We start from the raw sequence: 24,186 nt of genomic DNA on the forward strand, positions 1-24,186 counted from the left end.
TCCTGCAAAGCTGAGGACTAAATCCAGGACTCTGCATGCTCATAACAACCCTTTTCAGGAAATTATTACTAACCTTATTTCACAGGTGGGAAAATTAAGGCTCATATTCACTTGGCCAGTACCATGTATTTTGAGGGCACCCAAGTTATGCAAGATAAGCAGGAATCCTGGTTTCCTCTAGACTAGTGGTTCTTAAGGTTAGTTACACATTGGAACCTTGTGGAGAACTCTAAAAATATTCATGTTACAGCTCCACATAAGACTAATTTAATCAGAATCTCTAGGGGTAGAACCAGGCTTTCTTACTTTTTGAAAGCACTCTAGATGATTTTTCTGTGCAGACACTGTTGAGCACCACTGCCTAGATTATCAAGTCAATGATCTTCAGTATGATTATAAACTCAGATTATATTTCAGAGGTTTTACATATTTGTTTAGTGCTTATAGAGTATATTGTATATAATGTTCTCCTCAGTTCCTCCTTGGTTTCTTCACAAGTTATACCAGAATATTATAATATAGGCAATATAGTAGTTTAGAGCAGCTGCAGGTCACATATGAAAGATCCAGAGGCAGTTCTGGAACTATGGTCTGCTTTCTATTACCTTAGCCTTTGTCTTTTTCACACACTGATATTCTTTATCTTTTTCTAGGATATAGACATCTCAGAAAATAATATATAAAAATGGTGTAAACCCTTTCTGTGAAGACATGAAGTCTATTTATTGGCCCCAAGATCAAAATTCCTGGTCTGATCCTACTGAAACCTGCCTCTACTATGCTCCTTACACTGTCCATTCTCCTATCTGAGTCTGCTCCTTGGGCCTGTCAAACTTTGCTCCCCTCAGCCCTGCTAGGATTCCGTTTCTGACTTCACCCAGAAACTCAAGCTTCTTTGCAACCTGTAACTTTCAGAATCATCCATAAGCTAACACTTGTGGAGCCCACTTTTCTCCTAATCACAGCCGTATCTCATAACTCCCTGGACTAAGGTCTTTGTTTTCAAAGGATAGATTGAGGAACTGCATATCTTTATAGTCTAACATTTTGGTTCTCAATCTTGGCTCTATATCATAACCTCTTGGGGAGTTAAAAAGGAGAAAACAAAGCACTAATGTGTGGGTCCCAGGGATTCTAATTTAATTGATTTTAGCGATGGCCTGTGCATTGGGATTTCTAAAAGCTGCCTGCATGATTCTAGTATGTAGTCAAGAATGAGAACCATTGATCTAGTATCTTAAATGGGGAAAATCAACTGAGAGCTACATGCAAGCAAAAATGCAACTTAATGTGGCATTTAGCTTATGAAGAAAAACAGAAAATGTCCAGTTTACATGTTTTTAAATTACGGCAGGAAAACAAAATATTTCAAGAAAACTAACATTTGTTGATGACCTATTCTGTGATGGGTACTGTATATACTGCTTCATTTCATCCTCTTTCAATCCTGTGAAGTAGTCTTATTTTCATTTTATACCTGAGGAATCTGAGGTGCAACTGGGCAACTGACTTCAAACATTTCTCCAAATCTATGTTTATCCCACTACACAACACTGCCTTTCAATAAACAATTATCAAATATTGAGAAAAACCATATACTCATTCCCATATAAAGCACTGAGAAGGATATTGCAGAATAAAATACAATCCCTTGTCTCAAGGGGGCCAATTCAGTTAAGGGACTATAATTAATGCAACTGTCAATGAACAGTAATACCTATGAAAAATCAGAGGAAGGGGAGAATATCAAGAGCTAGAGAAGCGAGGGAAGTTGTGATGGACTTTGGAGGAAAAGAAGGATTTGAATTGTAAGGAAAGCAGTTAGGGAATTCCAGGGGATGAAAACAATATCAGGTATGGAAGAGACAGAAATGAGCATGATGTGCTGAATTCAAATAATCTGTTTAACCAACACTAAACACCTCTGTGGCACCAAGCATCATGCTAGATGCTAGAGGTACAAGATTAATAAATTGGGCAGGTTGCTCACAAATCCAAGTGAGAAACAGACACATGAACAGAGGATTTCAATCTCATTTGGTAAAAGGTAAGACAAGTATGCTTAAGAGGTATGGGAATTCAATGAAGCAGAGGCACTTAGTACAATATGGGAGCCTGAAGAGGGCTACTGGAAGAGATGATGCCTTAGTTAAACTTGGAAAAATGAAAAATAGTTAACGGTTAAAAGAGTTGAGAAGAGTACTGTAGGCAGAGGAAATAGCATGAAAAGAACACAGAAGTGTTTACAGTAACTAGTTAAAATTTGGAATTGTTGCAGAATAAAATATAAGGGGATGAGATGGGAGAGGCAAAAGTATATCACATCAAAGAGACTTTTATATTATGCTAAGGAGCCTAGATTTTTATTCTGTGGGCTGGGAAACCTTGAAGTGGTTTAAGTAGTAAGTAACATGGTCAGCTGTGTGTTTTAGAGAAATCTCTCCTCTAACTGCAATATGGAGGGTAATTTTAAGAGGAGCAAGCCTGGAAGTAAGGAGACCACAGTTACATAAGGCAAGAGATGAGGAGGGCATGGGCTAGAAAGGTCACAGTAGGGTTAGAGAGAAGCAGGGATATTGGTGAAATACTTACCATTAAAACAGACAAAATTTAATGACTGAGTGAATGTGGGAGATAAGGGAGAAGGAGGAATCTAGAGAAGTCTAAAATACCTCTCAGCATAGTTTGGTGACTGAGTGGGTGGTGATCCTAACTGGAATTGGAACTTCATAAGGAAGCACTATTTTAGGAGGTGGGAGAATAAGCATTGGTGAGTTTGAATTTGTACACACAGAGTCTGATATATCTGTGAGATTTTCATGTAAAGGTGTCCAATAGGCAGTTAGATATGGGAATTTGAAAGGCAGAAGATAGGTTAATTTTGGAGAAGTCAGGGGATGGGGGTTAGTTAAGACAATCAGAGTGGGTGAGATGTCCTGAGGATAATGTATAGGTGGGCATAGCAACACCAACATAATGATAAAAACCCTGGAGAGCACCACTCTTTAAACTAGATGGTAGAGGAGGAGGGGGACCATGAAAAATCAAGAAGTAAAGGACAAAGTTGTAAGGATGAACAGGAGAGACTGATGTCAAAGGAGGAAAGTTTAGTGAATGGAGTAAAGATGGCCATTGGATTTAGAAATTTAGAAGTCACAATAACCCCGTGAGGGACAGTTTCCCTGGAACGGTACAGTGGTGGTGTGGAGGGCTGGGGGAATGTGTGTCAACAAATGGTAATGAGTTGAGGAGTGAATATCAGTAAAGACAGTTAAGAGTATATTTGAAAAACAAAAACAACAACACAACCAAAAAAAACCTGGCAAAGAAGAGAAGGGGAAAGTGTAGTAGTTAAAGGGAAACTCAAGGTTAAGGGATTATTTGGTTAAGGCAAGATACTTGGTATGCACATTTGATGGCCACATTTTTCTTGATGAAATAAGGAATAAGCTTGCCTGAATGTTGTGAGGAGGGGGACTGTTGAACAGTAGAAGAGAGTCCTGGAGAGTGGTGTAGGCTTAAAAATCACTGCTGAAAGGAAAGTGAAGGAAAAGGAAAAGTATTAAGTAGGACTAAAAGGCCACAGAGATTGGATACTAAGACTCTGTAGAGGCACCCAATCTCTAGCCTTATATAATTCTCCATAGCATCACTCAGTGTTCTGAATGTAAAAGTAGAACAAGTGGACTGTGGAATTGATCCTGGGTTGAAATCTTGCTACTAGGTAGTGAGAGAATAACAATGAGGTATAAGTAAAGCCTTCCAGAAGGTGGTTACAGCATTAAACTGTGAGATGATGGTAGTGAAAATGCAATGGAAGGATAAAGGAAGAAGAAACAGTTCTAAAAAGACCTGATAAGACTGTGGATGGATAGGAGATAGGGAAATTTAGTCAAAGATGCCCTCAAAGATTCAAGTGTGGGTGACTAATAAATAGTGGTACTACTGGCAAAGAAAGAAAACTCGGTAAATTTAAGGTGGTTTTAGGGAAGATTATTAATTCAGTTTTAGATATGCTGAGTTACAGGTGAAGGTGAGACATCTAAGTGCAATAATGGGGCTAGAAATTAGTAAAATAAACAAAACAAATACAGTAAATTAAAAATACATACATATTTTATTTCCATATTGTTATGGTAGCCATTCCTGTGCTAATAAGATCTGGACTGAATGAGGGACATGAAGAGAGCAGTAAGAATGATGAAGAAAAAGGGAAAGAGATTAGATATAGTAGAAACATATATAAACCATAGCAGACAGAAAAGAAGGCAGAGACAGAAAGAAGGGAGAAAATGGGTGAAGAGTGAATATAGTTAAAGTGGCACAGGTTAAGCTGTTTTTGTCTTACCGCTTGCTCACTTATAATATGGGCTTCTGCTGTAGCTGTTCTTTGCAATTCTCATTTGCTACTTTAAATTCTCCAGCTATTTTTTTAATCCTCAAATGTTTATTGTTATCAAAATGAAATAGTCAAGGCAGGGTTGAAAATCTGTTCTTTGAGCTTCATCTTCAGAGGCTAGTATAAAATGACTTCAAAGACTGGATTAAATTATGCTGATGATCAGCACTCGCCTCCCCAGCCAGATAAAAATTTCACCAAAATCCTTCTCTCAATCTAATAACCTTGAAACTTCAGAGTGCTAAAATGACCCTCCTTTCAGAAGTGACCAAAGTGCACACATTTCTCATGGCTGACACACTTCTCAGTTCCAATTTACCTAATGCCACAAACTAGAAGCCACTTATTTCAGATCACCCTCAGCGTAGCGATGGGAAAAATACCCTAACAAGTGGAAGTCTGTCATTTCTCCAAACATCTACGACTTTCAGAAGCCCTACCACTTCTATTTCTACACTTGCCTAAATCAACGTTCTTTAAAATCCTAGATAAAAATACAGATCTCTATGTAACTTTTGGGGACATGTTGAATCACATTAAGCAGAAAACTTAATAGTACAAACACAGGGTTAGCACTCAATAAATAAAGGTTAATAGTTCACTGATTCATATATTAAACTAATCTCTATTGAGGTAGGCCTACTCTGTGCCAGTTTCTCTCTCTAGTACTGGAAATACAGATGAGTTAGATGAAGTCCCTTCCCTCAAAGACCTTACATTCTAGTGGGAGATAAAGACACAGGGAGAGATAATTAGATATTCAGGTTAAGGAAGCACAGAATATAAGCCTTGAAGGAAGTGAAAAGGCTTGAAAGAAGTGAAATGAGTAGGAGTTGGTCAAGAGAAGAGGGACATGAAGATGTTCTAGGCAAAATGGCAGCATGAAGGGCACAGAGACAAGAAATGGGGTAATGGTTTCTGGAAACCATAAGCAGTTTGTAGATTCTGACCCACATAAATCATAGCAGGAAGTAGCAGGGAATAAGCCTGGAGAAGGAGATAGGGACAAGAGGGTAGAGAGCTATGAAGCTTAGATTTTTATCCTTAGAAAATAGAGAAATAAGGACTTTTAAGCAGGGGAATGACATGAAAAGACGTACACTTTAGATGAAACACTCTAGTGGTTAAACTGAGGGTAGATCTGGGGAGACAAAACTGATGGCAAGGAGAGTAGTTAGAGGTTGTGGCAATATTCTAGAACAATGCTTCTTAAAATTTATTGTGAGTACAAATCACCTAAGCATCTTGTTAAAATGCAGATTCTGATTCAGTAGGTCTGCAGTGAGGCCTGAGATTCTTTTTTCTAACAAGCTCCCAAGTGATGTTTATAATGCTGGCCACAAACCACACTTTGAGTAGCAAAACTCTAGAAAAGATGTTGAGGGCCTGAACTAGTATGGGAAAAGCATGGCTGGAGAAAAGGTAACAGTAAGATTCAGGAGGTAAAACAGTCATGGCTTGGTGCCTCATTAGATATAGGAAGTGAAGTAGATGGTGCTGAGGGATTTACAATTAACTACAGGTTTCTACTTTGAATGACTGAGTGGATTTGAAATGGCTATGAGGTATACAGGTGAAGAGGTAGCTGCTCTTTGAATATATGAATCTAAAGCTTTGCAGAAAGGTCATAAGCATACAGATGACAGATGAAATCAGAGGAACGGATTAGATCATGTTATAGATTAAGGTCAAGAATGGAACCATGGGAACGTCTACATTTAGACAATGAATTTAAAAAAGAGCCCCCAAAGAAAACAGAAAATAAATAGAAACACGGGAAAAGAACAATAGCATAAGGAGTTACTAATGACAAAGAATAGAGCTTCAAGGAGGGAGTAATGAACATTTTCACATTAAGCAAAAAGGTCTAGTAAGGAAAGAATTGAAAAATAATGGTGAGTAGAGGAAAAGTGGGTGGAGAAGAGAATATGAAAAGGGAATAAAAATACTAGTAGTGAGATGGTGCCTGTGGGGGAAAAATGAAAAAACATATGGTTAGAAGAGCAAGTGGATCACTCCAGTCAGGATCAGAATCTTTATTGCACCTGAATTCTTGCCACTCTTTCTCAGCTCTTTTGTTCATCCTCTCTCCTTCCCACTGCTATCAATCTAAATCATATACTTCCTCTATAAAGATTTTCTGAACCATGATGTTTGGCTTCTCTGGTTACCAAAAATATGTACACAAAAATCCATGTCTGCAGCCTCTTGCAATGAAGTATTATTAACCCAATTAGTTATACACTTGCCCCTTCAGGGAAAATAGTATATCTTCATTTGTATTCCCAAGAATAACTAGCCTAGCAACTAAGAGACACTTAAGTCATACTTAGTGACCGAATGATATAACTACATGATACTAATTTAAAATACTTCCTTATGTACCTATGATATAACATGAAACCGTGGTAATACCTATATTTTATTAGTAAGTGTCATCTAAACCTTTCTGGGTCTCATTTTCTAGAAAACCAACAGACAGACCTATATGGACTCAAAAGTCCTTATCGAAAATTCTATGATCCCATGAGTATTATAAACCTTGTATTCAGTAAAAGCAAAATAGTATATACATAAGCCAGATATGTTTAATAAAATATAAACTTTCTAAGAAAGAGACTTGGGATAATTTTACTATTTACCATTTGCATCTGATTTTGCTGGAAGAGGTTTCTCTCTTATCTTGTCTACAAACTTCTTCTTAGCTTCATTTCTTTTGTGTTTTTTCCCAACATAATGTTGTTGGGCCATTAATGGACCATTAAAGGAAGCAGGACAGAGCTTACAATACTTGTTTGGATTATTCAAATCCAAAGCACTGCTGGAAGAGGAAGGCGTAGTCTTGTCTTTAATCCCACCTGGAGGAGGCTTGACAACAAGGGGCTTCAGAAAAGTTGACTCAGCAGAAGTAGTAATAGGCACACCTGCTGAAATAGTCATAGTGAAAAGTGATCAACATGTGTCCAGCTATTAGAGCTGCATTCATTATAAAGTATTAGGGAAAGTTAGAGTTTTTTTAAAACCTACTATCTCTGGACTTTTTCCATATAGGGCTGTTGGATAAAGGTACTCAGGCTAAAACGAATTTCCTTCTGTGAGAATAGAAATTTGAATACAGGTCTGTCACCAAGTTTCTCCAACAAAGATACAGGAAAGAATATTCAGCATTAGGCATGTATTTCAAATGAATTTTATTCATCTGAAAAATCAATAAAGGCATAAGAGATGTCTTAGGATGGTTCTTGAAATTAGTGAGGGTAAAAGAGATGGTACCAACTTCTAAGTTGGTGTCTTTCTTGAGTAGCAAAGTAAATCACCTATTCAATACAGACTGAAAGTAAGGGGATGGAAAAAGATATTCCATGCAAATGGAAGCCAAAAGAAAGCTGGAGTAGCAATTCTCATATCAGACAAAATAGACTTTAAAATAAGGACTATTAAAAGAGACAAAGAAGGACAGTACATAATGATCAAGGGATCGATCCAAGAAGAAGATATAACAATTGTAAATATTTATGCACCCAACATAGGAGCACCTCAATACATAAGGCAAATACTAACAGCCATAAAAGGGGAAATCGACAGTAACACATTCATAGTAGGGGACTTAAACACCCCACTTTCACCCATGGACAGATCATCCAAAATGAAAAAAAATAAGGAAACACAAGCTTTAAATGATACATTAAACAAGATGGACTTAATTGATATTTATAGGACACTCCATCCAAAAACAACAGAATACACATTTTTCTCAAGTGCTCATGGAACATTCTCCAGGATAGATCATATCTTAGGTCACAAATCAAGCCTTGGTAAATTTAAGAAAATTGAAATTGTATCAAGTATCTTTTCTGACCACAACGCCATGAGACTAGATATCAATTACAGGAAAAGATCTGTAAAAAATACAAACACATGGAGGCTAAACAATACACTACTTAATAATGAAGATATCACTGAAGAAATCAAAGAGGAAATCAAAAAATACCTAGAAACAAATGACAATGGAGACACAACGACCCAAAACCTGTGGGATGCAGCAAAAGCAGTTCTAAGGGGGAAGTTTATAGCAATACAAGCCCACCTTAAGAAGCAGGAAACATCTCGAATAAACAACCTAACCTTGCACCTCAAGCAATTAGAGAAAGAAGAACAAAAAAACCCCAAAGCTAGCAGAAGGAAAGAAATCATAAAAATCAGATCAGAAATAAATGAAAAAGAAATGAAGGAAACAATAGCAAAGATCAATAAAACTAAAAGCTGGTTCTTTGAGAAGATAAACAAAATAGATAAACCACTAGCCAGACTCATCAAGAAAAAAAGGGAGAAGACTCAAATCAATAGAATTAGAAATGAAAAAGGAGAGGTAACAACTGACACTGCAGAGATAAAAGAGATCATGAGAGATTACTACAAGCAACTCTATGCCAATAAAATGGACAATCTGGAAGAAATGGACAAATTCTTAGAAATGCACAACCTGCCAAGACTGAATCAGGAAGAAATAGAAAATATGAACAGACCAATCACAAGCACTGAAATTGAAACTGTGATTAAAAACCTTCCAACAAAGAAAAGCCCAGGACCAGATGGCTTTACAGGCGAATTCTATCAAACATTTAGAGAAGAGCTAACACCTATCCTTCTCAAACTCTTCCAAAATATAGCAGAGGGAGGACCACTCCCAAACTCCTTCTACGAGGCCACCATCACCTTGATACCAAAACCAGACAAGGATGTCACAAAGAAAGAAAACTACAGGCCAATATCACTGATGAACATAGATGCAAAAATCCTCAACAAAATACTACCAAACAGAATCCAACAGCACATTAAAAGGATCATACACCATGATCAAGTGGGGTTTATTCCAGGAATGCAAGGATTCTTCAATATACGCAAATCTATCAATGTGATAAACCATATTAACAAATTGAAGGAGAAAAACCATATGATCATCTCAATAGATGCAGAGAAAGCTTTTGACAAAATTCAACACCCATTTATGATAAAAACCCTGCAGAAAGTAGGCATAGAGGGAACTTTCCTCAACATAATAAAGGCCATATATGACAAGCCCACAGCAAACATCATCCTCAATGGTGAAAAACTGAAAGCATTTCCACTAAGATCAGGAACAAGACAAGGTTGCCCACTCTCACCACTATTATTCAACATTGTTTTGGAAGTTTTAGCCACAGCAATCAGAGAAGAAAAGGAAATAAAAGGAATCCAAATCGGAAAAGAAGAAGTAAAGCTGTCACTGTTTGCAGATGACATGATCCTATACATAGAGAACCCTAAAGATGCTACCAGAAAACTACTAGAGCTAATCAATGAATTTGGTAAAGTGGCAGGATACAAAATTAATGCACAGAAATCTCTGGCATTCCTATATACTAATGATGAAAAATCTGAAAGTGAAATCAAGAAAACACTCCCATTTACCATTGCAACAAAAAGAATAAAATATCTAGGAATAAACCTACCTAAGGAGACAAAAGACCTGTATGCAGAAAATTATAAGACACTGATGAAAGAAATTAAAGATGATACAAATAGATGGAGAGATATACCATGTTCTTGGATTGGAAGAATCAACATTGTGAAAATGACTCTACTACCGAAAGCAATCTATAGATTCAATGCAATCCCTATCAAACTACCACTGGCATTTTTCACAGAACTAGAACAAAAAATTTCACAATTTGTATGGAAACACAAAAGACCCCGAATAGCCAAAGCAATCTTGAGAACGAAAGAAGGAACTGGAGGAATCAGGCTCCCTGACTTCAGACTATACTACAAAGCTACAGTTATCAAGACGGTATGGTACTGGCACAAAAACAGAAAGATAGATCAATGGAACAGGATAGAAAGCCCAGAGATAAACCCATGCACATATGGACACCTTATCTTTGATAAAGGTGGCAGTAATGTACAATGGAGAAAGGACAGCCTCTTCAATAAGTGGTGCTGGGAAAAATGGACAGGTACATGTAAAAGTATGAGATTAGATCACTCCCTAACACCATACACAAAAATAAGCTCAAAATGGATTAAAGACCTAAATGTAAGGCCAGAAACTATCAAACTCTTAGAGGAAAACATAGGCAGAACACTCTATGACATAAATCACAGCAAGATCCTTTCTGACCCACCTCCTAGAGTAATGGAAATAAAAACAAAAATAAACAAATGGGACCTAATGAAACTTCAAGGCTTTTGCACAGCGAAAGAAACCATAAACAGGACCAAAAGACAACCCTCAGAATGGGAGAAAATATTTGCAAATGAAGCAACCGACAAAGGATTAATCTCCAAAATTTACAAGCAGCTCATGCAGCTCAATAACAAGAAAACAAACAACCCAATCCAAAAATGGGCAGAAGACCTAAATAGACATTTCTCCAAAGAAGATATACAGACTGCCAAAAAACACATGAAAGAATGCTCAACATCATTAATCATTAGAGAAATGCAAATCAAAACTACAATGAGATATCATCTCACACCAGTCAGAATGGCCATCATCAAAAAATCTAGAAACAATAAATGCTGGAGAGGGTGTGGAGAAAAGGGAACACTCTTGCACTGCTGGTGGGAATGTGAATTGGTTCAGCCACTATGGAGGTTCCTTAAAAAACTACAAATAGAACTACCATATGAGCCAGCAATCCCACTACTGGGCATATACCCTGAGAAAACCAAAATTCAAAAAGAGTCATGTACCAAAATGTTCATTGCAGCTCTATTTACAATAGCCCGGAGATGGAAACAACCTAAGTGCCCGTCATCGGATGAATGGATAAAGAAGATGTGGCACATATATACAATGGAATATTACTCAGCCATAAAAAGAAACGAAATTGAGCTATTTGTAATGAGGTGGATAGACCTAGAGTCTGTCATTCAGAGTGAAGTAAGTCAGAAAGAAAAAGACAAATACCGTATGCTAACACATATATATGGAATTTAAGAAAAAAAATGTCATGAAGAACCTAGGGGTAAAGCAGGAATAAAGACGCAGACCTCCTAGAGAACGGACTTGAGGTTATGGGGAGGGGGAAGGGTGAGCTGTGACAGGGCGAGAGAGAGTCATGGACATATACACACTAACAAACGTAGTAAGGTAGATAGCTAGTGGGAAGCAGCCGCATGGCACAGGGATATTGGCTCGGTGCTTTGTGACAGCCTGGAGGGGTGGGATAGGGAGGGTGGGAGGGAGGGAGACGCAACAGGGAAGACATATGGGAACATATGTTTATGTATGACTGATTCACTTTGTTATAAAGCAGAAACTAACACACCATTGTAAAGCAATTATACCCCAATAAAGATGTTAAAAAAAATCACCTATTCAGTCCAGATTTGTGGTGTCTGTATCAAAATAAAATTTATGCAGTTGTTTAAGGCTATAAAATTATGTTTCCACATTTACAGTTATTTCAGATCTCTTTCATTTAGTCTCCTCTCTGAGCCCAAATTTATGAATTTTGGGGACTAAAGATAAGGCTTTACAAGATGCTTTCTCTTGTAGGGCACACTGATTCTGTCCCTCTTGACTGACAGGCAGGAAAACAAATATACAAAAATTAGAGAGACTAGAATAAATTTAAAAATAATTCTGGTTTCATTTATTAAGAAAACTATATGTTTTAATGCTGATGAGGCCTACATTATGAGTTGGAAATTAATGTTGGTAAAATTTCCATGCTAGACATGCTTTATTCCTAAAGTGTTGAAGCTAGTGAGAATGTGGTAAATTATTTATTCCAGAGAATTGATCATCTTATTTTTTGTTCTGGCACACATTTTCAAAATACAGGCACATTTTCAAAATACAGGCTGGGTTTTCCAGGGTGTACTCTGCCACTTCAGGCCAGAAGTGAGATGTGTGGGTCAGTTCTCTCATGCACTGGCGGCCCAACATCACTGGAAGGAGGAAACAGCAATGTTTTACAGTTCTCTGTATCTTTGGCATCTAACATAAAATAAGTACTCAATAACTGCTGATTGATAATGCTAGTAGTACCTTTTCTTTATATTCATAGGAAGAAAGAAATGAGCAATCCAGTAGAAGAAGATTCCATCCCTTTTTTTTTTTTGGCTATAGTTATAGTCAGAAAATGCTGCAACATAATTATATTATGGTGAAGACATTGGTCTGAACACACACTATGAGGTAATGTTTTGGAAAGTACTAAAGCAAAAAAAGAAGAATGAGATAGATGCCAAGGGGAAGAAGTAAGAAGGAGCTAAGACTTTATAATTTGATTAGAAACTGGAGAGTTCAGGTTGCTTATTGTTCTTTCTGTATAGCAACATAGCAAATAACTTGCTTTTATTTGGATTTAATAAACTGAAAAGGTGAGGTCACAACATTTCTTAAAATTCAGCTAGCAATTATGATCTCTATATTAAATTACAAGGATACAGAAAGAGATTAACCAGGCAGAAGAAGAACCAAGTTACTGTGGCAGAGTAAAAGTCTCTCCAATAAAAAATGGATGGCAGAGATGGGAAAAAATTATAGAGAGACCCTGTATTGAAGTTAAAGAGTGAATGTCATCTTACCCATCTCTGGCTGAAATCCTGATGGAGATACCTGATCATGCTCCTCCATTAATTGCTTCAGTTTTTTAGCATGGAATTTCCCCACATAGTGAGACTGAGCAACAACTGGGGAGCTAAAAATCATGTTGCAGAGATCACAAAATTTGTTTCTGTCCACTACTTCACTCCTATGCATCTGAAATAAGCACAATCTTGTTAGAAAGATTCAATAACTCAAACCTTCGAATTACAACATCAACAAAGGACACTCACCTGAAAATTCCTAACATCCATCTTCATTTTCCTACCAGGCACTTCATTTTGTTCCCCATGCATTTGAAAATAAAACCTAACATTTTGATCATGTTTTTCACTCTAAAAATATATATATATAATATGACTTTGTTTATTCAATAAGAGGTACCCCAAATTTACACCTCTTCAAATTTGAGGACAGTACCCGTGAATTGAAATATATTTAATGTGTACCAAGTTTACGAAAAGGCTTCACATGCTTTCAAATCTCTAAATCTCAATTAAAATGAAAATAATGCTGTAATTTAGAGTCCAATAACTTCTAGGTTTTTGTTTTTGACAGAGACTCCTAGATTTTTTTGCCTAATATCAAACTTATTCTTCTTCCTTAGTTACACATCTTAGGCAATATACCCAGCTAAAAGACTGCATGTTCCAGCCTCCCTTTCAGCAAGACGTAATCTTGTGACTCTATTCTGGCCAATAAGATGTAATCTGAAATGCTGGGTAGAACTTCTGGGAAGCCTCCTAAAAGGATGGAGGATGAACCCTTCTTCTAACCTTCTTCCCTCCTGCTTCTGGAATTAAGATTTAAAGGTCATCTGGGACTATGGGGGATCTTGAGGACAGAGGCTAGTTCATCAGAGTAGAAAGAGAGAAAATGCCTAGATCTCTGATAATGTTATGGAGCTGTCACATCAGCCCTGTACTGCTTACCTCTAAAATTCTTTTATGTGAGGAAATTAACTCTTCTAGGTTAGGCACATTAGAAAAATCTCTGAACAAATGTAGAACAAAATACATAATAACAAAAATGTTGGTGTAAATAGAAGGGAAACTAACATTCCTGAACATATACTGTGAGGCAACTACTTACCCTCTCTCTACAGCATTTTAAATTGTGAAATATATATATATAGAAAAGCACAGGAAATAATATAGCTGAAGTACATACCCACTGCCCAGTTTTAACAGATACTATTAACATTTTTCTATATTTGTTTCAGATCTCCTTTTCAAAAGAGGTGAAATTTTACACATACAGTCCTATCTCCTCATGCCAACAATCCCTCCCCTCCTCCCAATAGGTAACCACTATCTTAAAGTTGGTCTATATCATTTCCTCTATGCCTCTCTTCTTTTACTAGATATGCATGTACCCATAAACAGTATTATGTACTACTGTCATTTTTTTAATTTTATGAAAATGAAATCAGTCTATTCATATCCTTTTCAACTTTTTATAACTCAATATTATGTAAGATTTGCCCATATTGATACATATAGCTCTAGTTCATTCATATTACATGCTGCATAATATTCCACTCCATATGCTACCCATCAAGTTACCTACTGAAGGCAGTTATGTTTCTGTTTATTTTGCTATCACAAGCATTTCTGCACTGAACATATGTAAATATATCTCCTAATATAATGTCCAAGAGTTTCTTTAAAGTAGACACCTAGATATGGACTATTTGGCTTATAAGGTATGAGGGTTTTCAGCTTTAATAGGTATTATAAAATTTCTCTCCAAAGATGTTGAAGCAAGCAACTATATTCCAATAAAAAATAATTTAAAAAAAGATGTTGAAGCAGTTTACAACTCCAAATGTAGCATATATGAGTGATTTGTCTTCCTATATTCTCCTGAAGTGTTAAGTGCTATTAGATTTCAATTTTTGCGAACATGATGGTTTTGATAAGATAGTTCATTATCACTTTAACTTGCATTTCCCATATGATCACTTCTGAAGTTAAGTATCTCTTCTATAGCCTGTTTATAACACTTTCCCATTTTTCTATTGGGTTGTTTCTTGTTCTAATTGATATATAGTTCTTTATATATTCTAGATACTAATCCTTTGTTAGTTATATCGGTTATAAATAGCACTCAATCTGTGGCTTGTCTTTTAACTTTATAATGAGTTTTTTGTCATATAAATTTTCCCTACCAGGTATCATGGCATATTTTAAAGCTATACTAATAAGGTGAAATTATTATAGAGACAGGCAAACAAAGCAATACAATAGAACGTAATAACATTATAAATATATATATAAATTAACTTATGATAGAGATGCCACTACAAATCAGTGAGGCAAGGATGGACTGTTTAAATAAATATTGCTGGGATACCTGGTTATCTGTATGGAAAATAATGTTACCACCCTCCATATGTGAAAATCAATACCAGATGGATCAAACACTTTAACCTAAAAAATAAAGCTTTTAAAAGTATTAGAAGAAAATAGAAATATCTATATGACAAAAGAACAAAGAATGGTTTCTTAAACATGTAAGTATAAATACAAAAGGAAATATTAATAAGTGCAACCTCATTAAAATTCAAATCTTCTGCAGTACTGTCCTATTTTACATGAACAATAAATACTATGCTGAGATAGTCTGACGCTATTAACCAAGCTGTATACTAAAGAGAAAAAAAATCACCTTTTCAAGTAGGATATTTGCACAGAAGTGCTTTCAAATATATGGAAAGTCATGTATAGTTTTGATTTGATTATTTAACAAGCTTAAGTACCAAACTTACAGATGGCACTGGAATTTAAATTTAAAAATATGCTACAACATTACATAACATAATGCCTTATAGCCATTAAACTATTACAGAAAAGTAAAACGATGTAATGATAAGACAAAGTGTTCAGAATATGTTCTTATATGAAAAAGCAAGTGCAAAACAACATACAATTCTCTTTTGTAAAAATATGTCTGTGTGTTTAGAAAGCATACTGGAATCATATAAACTAAACAGAAGTTAATTAAATGATGCTTACTTACAAGCAACAGAATTATGATTGATTCATATTTTCTTATATTTTTGTATATTTTCTACACTGAATAGTACTTCATAAGCCCATAAAAGTGATTTTTCAAATTTAAATTCAAATGGCTCCAACCACAGTTATCACAGAGCCCCTTTATTATATGTCTCTCTTTATTAACTCTAAATCTTTGAGCTTTGGGGTCCCAGGATATGCTAGGCACAATCACATATCTGATTTCACTTAATTCTCACAAGTATAGTAAGAGAGATCTTACGCCCCCATTTTGCAGGCTCAAGAAACATGCTCAGAGAGGTAAAGTGATTTGCCCAGGGTTTCACAACAATGGTGGAGTTAAGACTTGAATCTACGTCCTCTCAATCCACAGCCAACACAATTTCGCTATCTGTAATTACAGTAATTGAATCCCAATCAACATAAGGACTGAAATATAGTTGCCAATAAGATTAGCAATGGGCAAAACAAGATGAGGTGTTTAAAAAAGTAGAACTGGCATTATATTTCTTTTAAGTAAATGTATCTAGTACTTTTGTTAACATGGATACCAGATATGAAAATAAATCCAATAGTTCATAATATGATGTAGAAATGGGAGACAACACTAAAAGAAAGGAAAGAACACTGGATATGAAATTAGAAGAAATCATTTTTAAGCTTAGTCATGCCAAGATTAGCTATGCAGAATCACTATCCCTCTGGGTTTCAGTTTTCTAATCAATAAACTAAAGAAGTAAGAACATTATACATTCCTCTTTTAACTCTAGAATTCTATGGTACTGTGCTTAAAAACATGTAGCTAAATTAAGTGCAAGACGAGTTCATTTTGTTTTTATCCTTCATTTACTGTAAAGGAAAACTCTGGAGTTCAATAATATCCCTTGATTCACATTAACTGTTTCCTACACAAGCTTTATAAAACTTCCCTTATATTTACTACAAGGACACGAAGGATATAGTGGCTTGATAGATACAAATGGAGGCAGAATGATGTGAAGAAAAGAAAACATGCTTTGGAGTCAAAAAGGCTAAGTTTAAACCCAAATTCTCCAAACTTAAGCTAGTAAGTTACTGTCCCTCTCTGAGCCAAGCTCCTCATCCATCAAAGGGAAATAATACACAGGATTCTCATAAGAATCAAAAACAGATAATATATGAAGTTTATCTGTTATATTTAAAAACCTATTTTAGATTCTATTCCCAGTATTTTTAACCTACCTCATAATGTGAAATCCTTTGTGATTCAAACTGCAGCACCACTCCACATATATTACAAAAATTATCTGTAAAAAGTTCAGTCTTTTCCTGTTCTTTCCAAGTCATATCTATGAATAAAATAAAGGGTAATGAGACTATATATCACATAAATGAATATTTAGAAGTATCATTTTCATTCTTCAACTACATATTGTTTCATATACCACCTCAAACCTGAGTGCTTGTGAGGCTACAGTAAAAGCTTTTTGCTTATTGAGTATGCAATTTAATATGAGCATAATAAATATGCCTCTAATGTAGGATATAGCAAGTGTTATTTATTTAACATGATAAGCCTAGGCAATACCATTCCAAATGAAAAGTTATGGGGGTACCAGTAACTTCATGAGCTTCGTAGACTGATTTGGGGCACCAATAATGAGCAGCAGGATTAAAAAACCAAGCCTTGGAATTTGTGTTTTACAGTAGACAATCCTTAAAAAGGCATTGTTATAAGACTGTCACTTATCTGGAGCTATGGTTCCAATGTTATCTAAAAATCACACGGAACCACAAAAAAATTTTTCCCATAGTAGGCAAACATTTTCCATTGTTGTACGAACATTAGCACATTCATCTGGCCAAACAAGTCTCACAGAAGCCGCCAAAGATATAAAGTAATGTCCATATAATAACGTTATTTCTAAATGTTTCTCACTGTAATAAATAACACATGCCAAAATTTTCTGAATTTACACTTGAGGTCCACACTTCTATCTAAACTTCTTAACAGCTGCAATGTATTCCCCCCAAATTTATTAGTGCATCTATAAGGTATAAATCACAAAACATCAAAATTTTGTTTGCTATTTGGCTATTTAAATGAATAAGCTGATACCACACATACTTTCACAGAGAAAGGCCAATGATATATTAAATGGATAAAAAGTTGTAGAACAATAAATACAATACATCCATTTCCAACACTAACAAAAATTAAATATACATCACATATAAAAAATATGGAAAGATATAAATTAAATTTAAAAGTGATTAACTTTGGGAAGCGGGGCTAGAAAAGGAAGAAAGGGAGAAAATTTAACATTTTATTTTCTGTACAACTGTTTTCTTTCAATTTTTGCAAGAATTATGTAGGACTTTCTATTATGTAGGACTTTCTATTTTAACCTTTAGAGGTATTTATTTTAAAAGTTATGTTGGATATCTACAACTAAGCTTTGTTTTCAGTACCACTGTATGGATTAAAATGCTTACTTAAATTGCATGCTCAAGATAATAATAACTGTAACCAGGAACATGTCAAAAACAAGTTGATGAACACTTAAAAATTTATCCCTATAATATATAGTATCCTCTCTGAATTATTTTTAGGTTGTTTTAAAATATATGATTTCTCTAACTTTGACTCTTAAAGTCAGCAAGGTAGAGAGTTTAACTAAAATGTATTTCAGGACTTGCCTTGTTTCAGAATTAACTACTATATGCAATCTGAGCATAGTGATAAGATATTGAGCTTCCTATTGAATTCTTTAATAATAAGTAAATATTATCATTTGGTGGCAATATAACTTGTTACAGAGGAAAAGTTTCCATTAAGAAGACAAAAGGAAACTACTAATTTAGAGGTTCAACAATTCCTAAAATTTAACACTCATTTCTTTCCTAGATGAACCTTTAATTCCAGATTTCCCCACTTCTAATAGTCAAAGTTTGACACTGACACTCAAGTTGGGAAATATGAAGGCTAAATATTTTAACCTAGCCTTTCATTACTGGTGACCCAGATAAATTTCCATGAAGTCCATGAAGTTACTGGTACCCCTACAACTTTTCCTTTAGAATGGTATTGCCTAGACTTATTGCCTTTGACTCATTTTCTCAAACAAGATCTTGGTCTGTTTTTCTTTATTAAATGGCATAATATTCCAGACTCAAAATCTCAGCCATTCTGCTCCCCAGCAAATCACTGTTTCATGTCAATTCTAGTTTATAACATTATCTGATATCCATCTCTTCCTTTTAATTCCCCATAACACTACCCAAGTTCAGGCCCTCAATGTCTTGCACATCATTTAGCTTTATTGGTATTTACTGAGGTTAGTTTCAAAGTACTATGGTACACATTTTGGAAAGAGATAAGAAAAAATAAAGAGCACTTATTGAAGGCCCTCTATGTGTAAACAAGGTAATAGCTTACCCCTTTAGTTCTTTAAATAAGTCTGCAAGGTAAGTGATATTTGCCACATTCTGAAGGTTAGGAAATTAGGATTCACTGAAATCAAAATAACTTGTCACATGTGTTATTTGGTGGAGCGGAACTTTGTTTTACCTTGACTTTTTTCCATTATAAATACATGACTGTTCCACATGTTGGAAATGACACAGCAAGTGAATAACTCCTAATCTCAAGGAATTTATAATTTAGTAAGGAATATGTGTATAGAAAGAACCATGGGGACTTCACTGGTGGTCCAGTGGTGAGGACTCTACACTCCCAATGCAGGGGCCTGGGTTCAATCCCTGGTGGGGGAACTGGATCCCACATTCCGCAACTAAGAGTTCGCATACCACAACTGAAAAATCCTGCATGCCGCAACGAAGATCCTGCAGGCCGCAACTAAAGATTCTGCGTGCAGCAACGAAGATCCTGCAGGCCACAACTAAAGATCCCCGTGCCGCAACTAAGACCCGGTGCAGTTAAATTAATTAATTAATTATTTTTAAAAAGAACTATGATTACAAGATCAAAATGTCATAAGTGATATAAGACATAAGGTACAGTGGGTTCCTGCTGAGGAGTTTGGGAAAAGCTTTCTAGAGGTAAACAGGTATTGAACTAAGCTTTAAAAGATGAATAAAATTCAGATTAAAAAGAGTGGGAAAAAGGTACCTGGGGATACACAAGAATATGAAAGACAATAATTGAAAGCTTGGAATGAGGCCAAATCATAATTGGCTTCATCAGGGCATTTGGACTTAATTCTGCATTCAACAAAGGAAAAGAAGTGATTAAAAAGGGATATGAGAGGAGCTTCAAGATGACGGAAGAGTAAGATGCGGAGATCACCTTCCTCCCCACAAATACATCAGAAATACATCTACATGTGGAACAACTCCTACAGAACACCTACTGAACGCTGGCAGAACACCTCAGACCTCCCAAAAGGCAAGAAACTGCCCACGTAACCTGGGTAGGGCAAGAGAAAAAAGAAAAAACAGAGATAAAAGAATAGGCACGGGACCTGCACCACTGGGAGGGAGCTGTGAAGGAGGAAAGTTTTCCAAACACTAGGAAGGTCCTTCCCGGACAGAGACTGCAGGTGGTGGAGGGGGGCAGCTTCGGAGCCACGGAGGAGAGTGCATCAACGGGGGTGCGGAGATGAGCATGAGACGCTAAGGCTGCTACTGCAGCAACCAAGAAGCCTGTATGAAAGCACAGGTCACTATCACCTCCCCTACGTGGAGCCTGTGCAGCCCGCCATTGCCAGGGTCCCGTGATCCAGGGACAACTTCCCCAGGAGAACGCACGGTGCGCCTCAGGCTAGTGCAAGGTCACGGGGGTCTCTGCCGCCGCAGGCTCACCCCACATCTGTACCCCTACCTCCCCCCGGCCTGAGTGAGCCAGAGCCCCCGAATCAGCTGCTCCTTTAACCCTGTCCTGTCTGAGTGAAGAACAGAAGCCTTCAGGAGACCTACACACAGATGCAGGGCCAAATCCAAACCTGAACCCCGGGAGCTGTGCGAACAAAGAAGAGAAAGGGAAATCTCTCCCAGCAGCCTCAGGAGCAGCGCATTAAATCTCCACAATCAACTTGATGTACCCTGCATCTGTGGAATACCTGAGTAGACAACGAATCATCCCAAATTGAGGAGGTGGACTTTGGGAGCAATGATATGTATATTTTTCTCCCTTTTTCTCTTTTTGTGAGTGTTTATGTGTATGCTTCTGTGTGTGATTATTGTCTGTACAGCTTTGCTTTTACCATTTACCCTAGGGTTCTGTCTGTCCGTCTTTTTTTTTTTATTACTTAAAATTTTTTTTCTTAATAATTATTTAATTTATTTTTTTTCAGGTTTTAATATTTTATTTATTTTACTTTATTTTATTTTATCTTCTTCTTTCTCTCTTTCTTTTCTCCCTTTTATTCTGAGCTGCGTGGAGGACAGGCTCTTGGTGCTCCAGCCAGGTGTCAGCGCTGGGCCACTGAGGTGGGAGAGCCAAGTTCAAGACACTGGTCCAAAAGAGACCTCCCAGCTTCACATAATATCAAATGGCAAAAATCTCCCAGAGATCTCCATCTCAACGAAAAAACCCAGCTCCATTCAATGACTAGCAAGCTACAGTGCTGGACAACCTGTGCCAAACAACTAGCAAGACATGAACACAACCCCATCCATTAGCACAGAAGCTGCCTAAAATCATAATAAGGCCACAGACACCCCAAAACACACCACCAGATGTGGAACTGCCCACCAGACAGAGAAGATCCAGCCTCATCCACCAGAACACAGGCACGAGTCCCCTCCACCAGGAAGCCTACACAACCCACTGAGTCAACCTTAGCCACTGGGGACACACACCAAAAACAATGGAAACGACGACCTGCAGCCTACGAAAAGGACACCCCAAACACAGTAAGTTAAGCAAAATGAAAAGACAGAGAAACACACAGCAGATGAAGGAGCAAGGTAAAAACCCACCAGACCTAACAAATGAAGAGGAAATAGGCAGTCTACCTGAAAAGGAATTCAGAAAAATGATAGCAAAATTGATCCAAAATATCGGAAATAGAATGGAGAATATACAAGAAACATTTAACAAGGACCTAGAAGAACTAAAGAGCAAACAAACAGTGATGAACAACAAAATAAATGAAATTAAAAATTCTCTAGAAGGGATCAATAGCAGAATAACTGAGGCAGAAGCACGGATAAGTGACCTGGAAGATAAAATAGTGGAAATAACTACTGCAGAGCAGAATAAAGAAAAAAAATGAAAAGAATTGAGGACAGTCTCAGAGATATCTGGGACAACATTAAGGGCACCAACATTTGAATTATATGGGTCCCAGAAGAAGAAGAGGAAAACAAAGGTACTGAGAAAATATTTGAAGAGATTATAGTTGAAAACTTCCCTATTATGGGAAAGGAAATAGATAATTAAGTCCAGGAAGCGCAGAGAGTCACATACAGGATAAACCCAAGGAGTAGTAACACACCAAGACACATATTAATCAAACTATCAAAAATTGAATACAAAGAACAAATATAAAAAGCAGCAAGGGAAAAACAACAAATAACACATAAGGGAATCCCCAAAAGGTTAAAAGCTGATCTTTCAGCAGAAACTCTGCAAGCCAGAAGGGAGAGTCAGGACATATACAAAGTGATGAAGGAGAAAAACCTACAACCAAGATTACTCTACCCAGCAAGGATCTCATCAGAATGACTGAGAAATTAAAACCTTTACAGACAAGCAAAAGCTAACAGAATTCAGCACCACCAAACCAGCTTTACAACAAATGCTAAAGGAACTCCTCTAGGCAGGAAACAAAACAGAAGGAAAAGACCTACAATAATAAACACAAAACAATTAAGAAAGTGGTAATAGGAACTTACATATCACTAATTACCTTAAATGTAAATAGATTAAATGCTGCCACCAAAAGACATAGATTGGCTGAATGGATACAAAAACAAGACCCATATATATGCTGTCTAAAAGTGACCCACTTCAGACCTAGGGACACATACAGACTGAAAGTGAGGGGATGGAAAAGGATATTCCATGCAAATGGAAATCAAAGAAATTTGGAGTAGCAATTCTCAAATTAGACAAAATAGACTTTAAAACAAAGACTATTACAAGAGACAAAGAAGTACACTACATTATGATCAAGGGATCAATCTAAGAAGAAGATATAACAATTGTAAATATTTATGCACCCAACATAGGAGCACCTCAATACATAAGGCAAATACTAACAGCTGTAAAAGGGGAAATCGACAGTAACACAATCATAATAGGGGACTTTAACGCCCCTCTTTCACCAATGGACAGATCATCCAAAATGAAAATAAATAAGGAAACACAAGCTTTAAATGATACATTAAACAAGATGGACTTAATTGATATTTATAGGACATTCCATCCCAAAACAACAGAATACACATTCTTCTCAAGTGCTCACGGAACATTCTACAGGACAGATCATATCTTGGGTCACAAAGCAAGCCTTGATAAATTTAGGAAAATTGAAATTGTATCAAGTACCTTTTCCAACCACAACGGTATGAGACTAGATATCAATTTCAGGAAAAAATCTGTAAGAAAAACAAACACATGGAGGCTAAACAACACAGTACTTAATAAACAAGAGATCACTGAAGATATCAAAGAGGAAATCAAATAATACCTAGAAACAAATGACAATGAAAACACGACGACCCAAAACCTATGGGATGCAGCAAAAGCAGTTCTAAGAGGGAAGTTTATAGCAATACAATCCTACCTTAAGAAACAAGAAACATCTCAAATAAAAAACCTAACCTTACACCTAAAGCAATTAGAGAAAGTAGAACAAAAAAACCCCAAAGTTACCAGAAGGAAAGAAATCATAAAGATCAGATCAGAAATAAATTAAAAAAGAAATGAAGGAAACGATAGCAAAGGTCAATAAAACTAAAAGCCAGTTCTTTGAGGAGATAAAAAAGTGGATAAACCATTAGCCACACTTATCAAGAGAAAAAGGGAGAAGACTCAAATCAATAGAATTAGAAATGAAAAAGGAGAAGTAACAACTGACACTGCAGAAATACAAAGGATCATGCGAGATTACTACAAGCAACTATATGCCAATAAAATGGACATCCTGGAAGAAATGGATAAATTCTTTGAAATGCACAACCTTCCGAGACTGAACGAGGAAGAAATAGAAAATATGATC

General features: G+C 36.4%; 1 protein-coding gene across 3 annotated transcripts in view; it reads right to left on the reverse strand.

The window, feature by feature from the left end:
- The window catches only part of ZMAT1 (zinc finger matrin-type 1), a gene marked incomplete at both ends in the record, with an annotated part of 37,756 nt that overhangs the window by 5,960 nt on the left and 7,610 nt on the right, over positions 1-24,186 (reverse strand). The window contains 4 exons of one of the 3 annotated variants that reach the window (XM_082865014.1): positions 7,258-7,326; positions 12,980-13,154; positions 13,232-13,333; positions 17,240-17,346. In XM_082865014.1, the coding sequence (XP_082721140.1) occupies positions 7,258-7,326; positions 12,980-13,154; positions 13,232-13,333; positions 17,240-17,346 (453 nt within the window). Of the gene's footprint in view, positions 1-7,257; positions 7,327-12,979; positions 13,155-13,231; positions 13,334-17,239; positions 17,374-24,186 lie in introns of all 3 variants that reach the window. The other 2 variants (XM_082865013.1, XM_082865015.1) reach the window with 2 other exon arrangements.

The sequence above is a fragment of the Leucopleurus acutus genome (genome assembly GCF_964270905.1).
Source record: "Leucopleurus acutus genome assembly, chromosome: X".
Classification (NCBI taxonomy): Eukaryota; Metazoa; Chordata; class Mammalia; order Artiodactyla; family Delphinidae; genus Leucopleurus; species Leucopleurus acutus.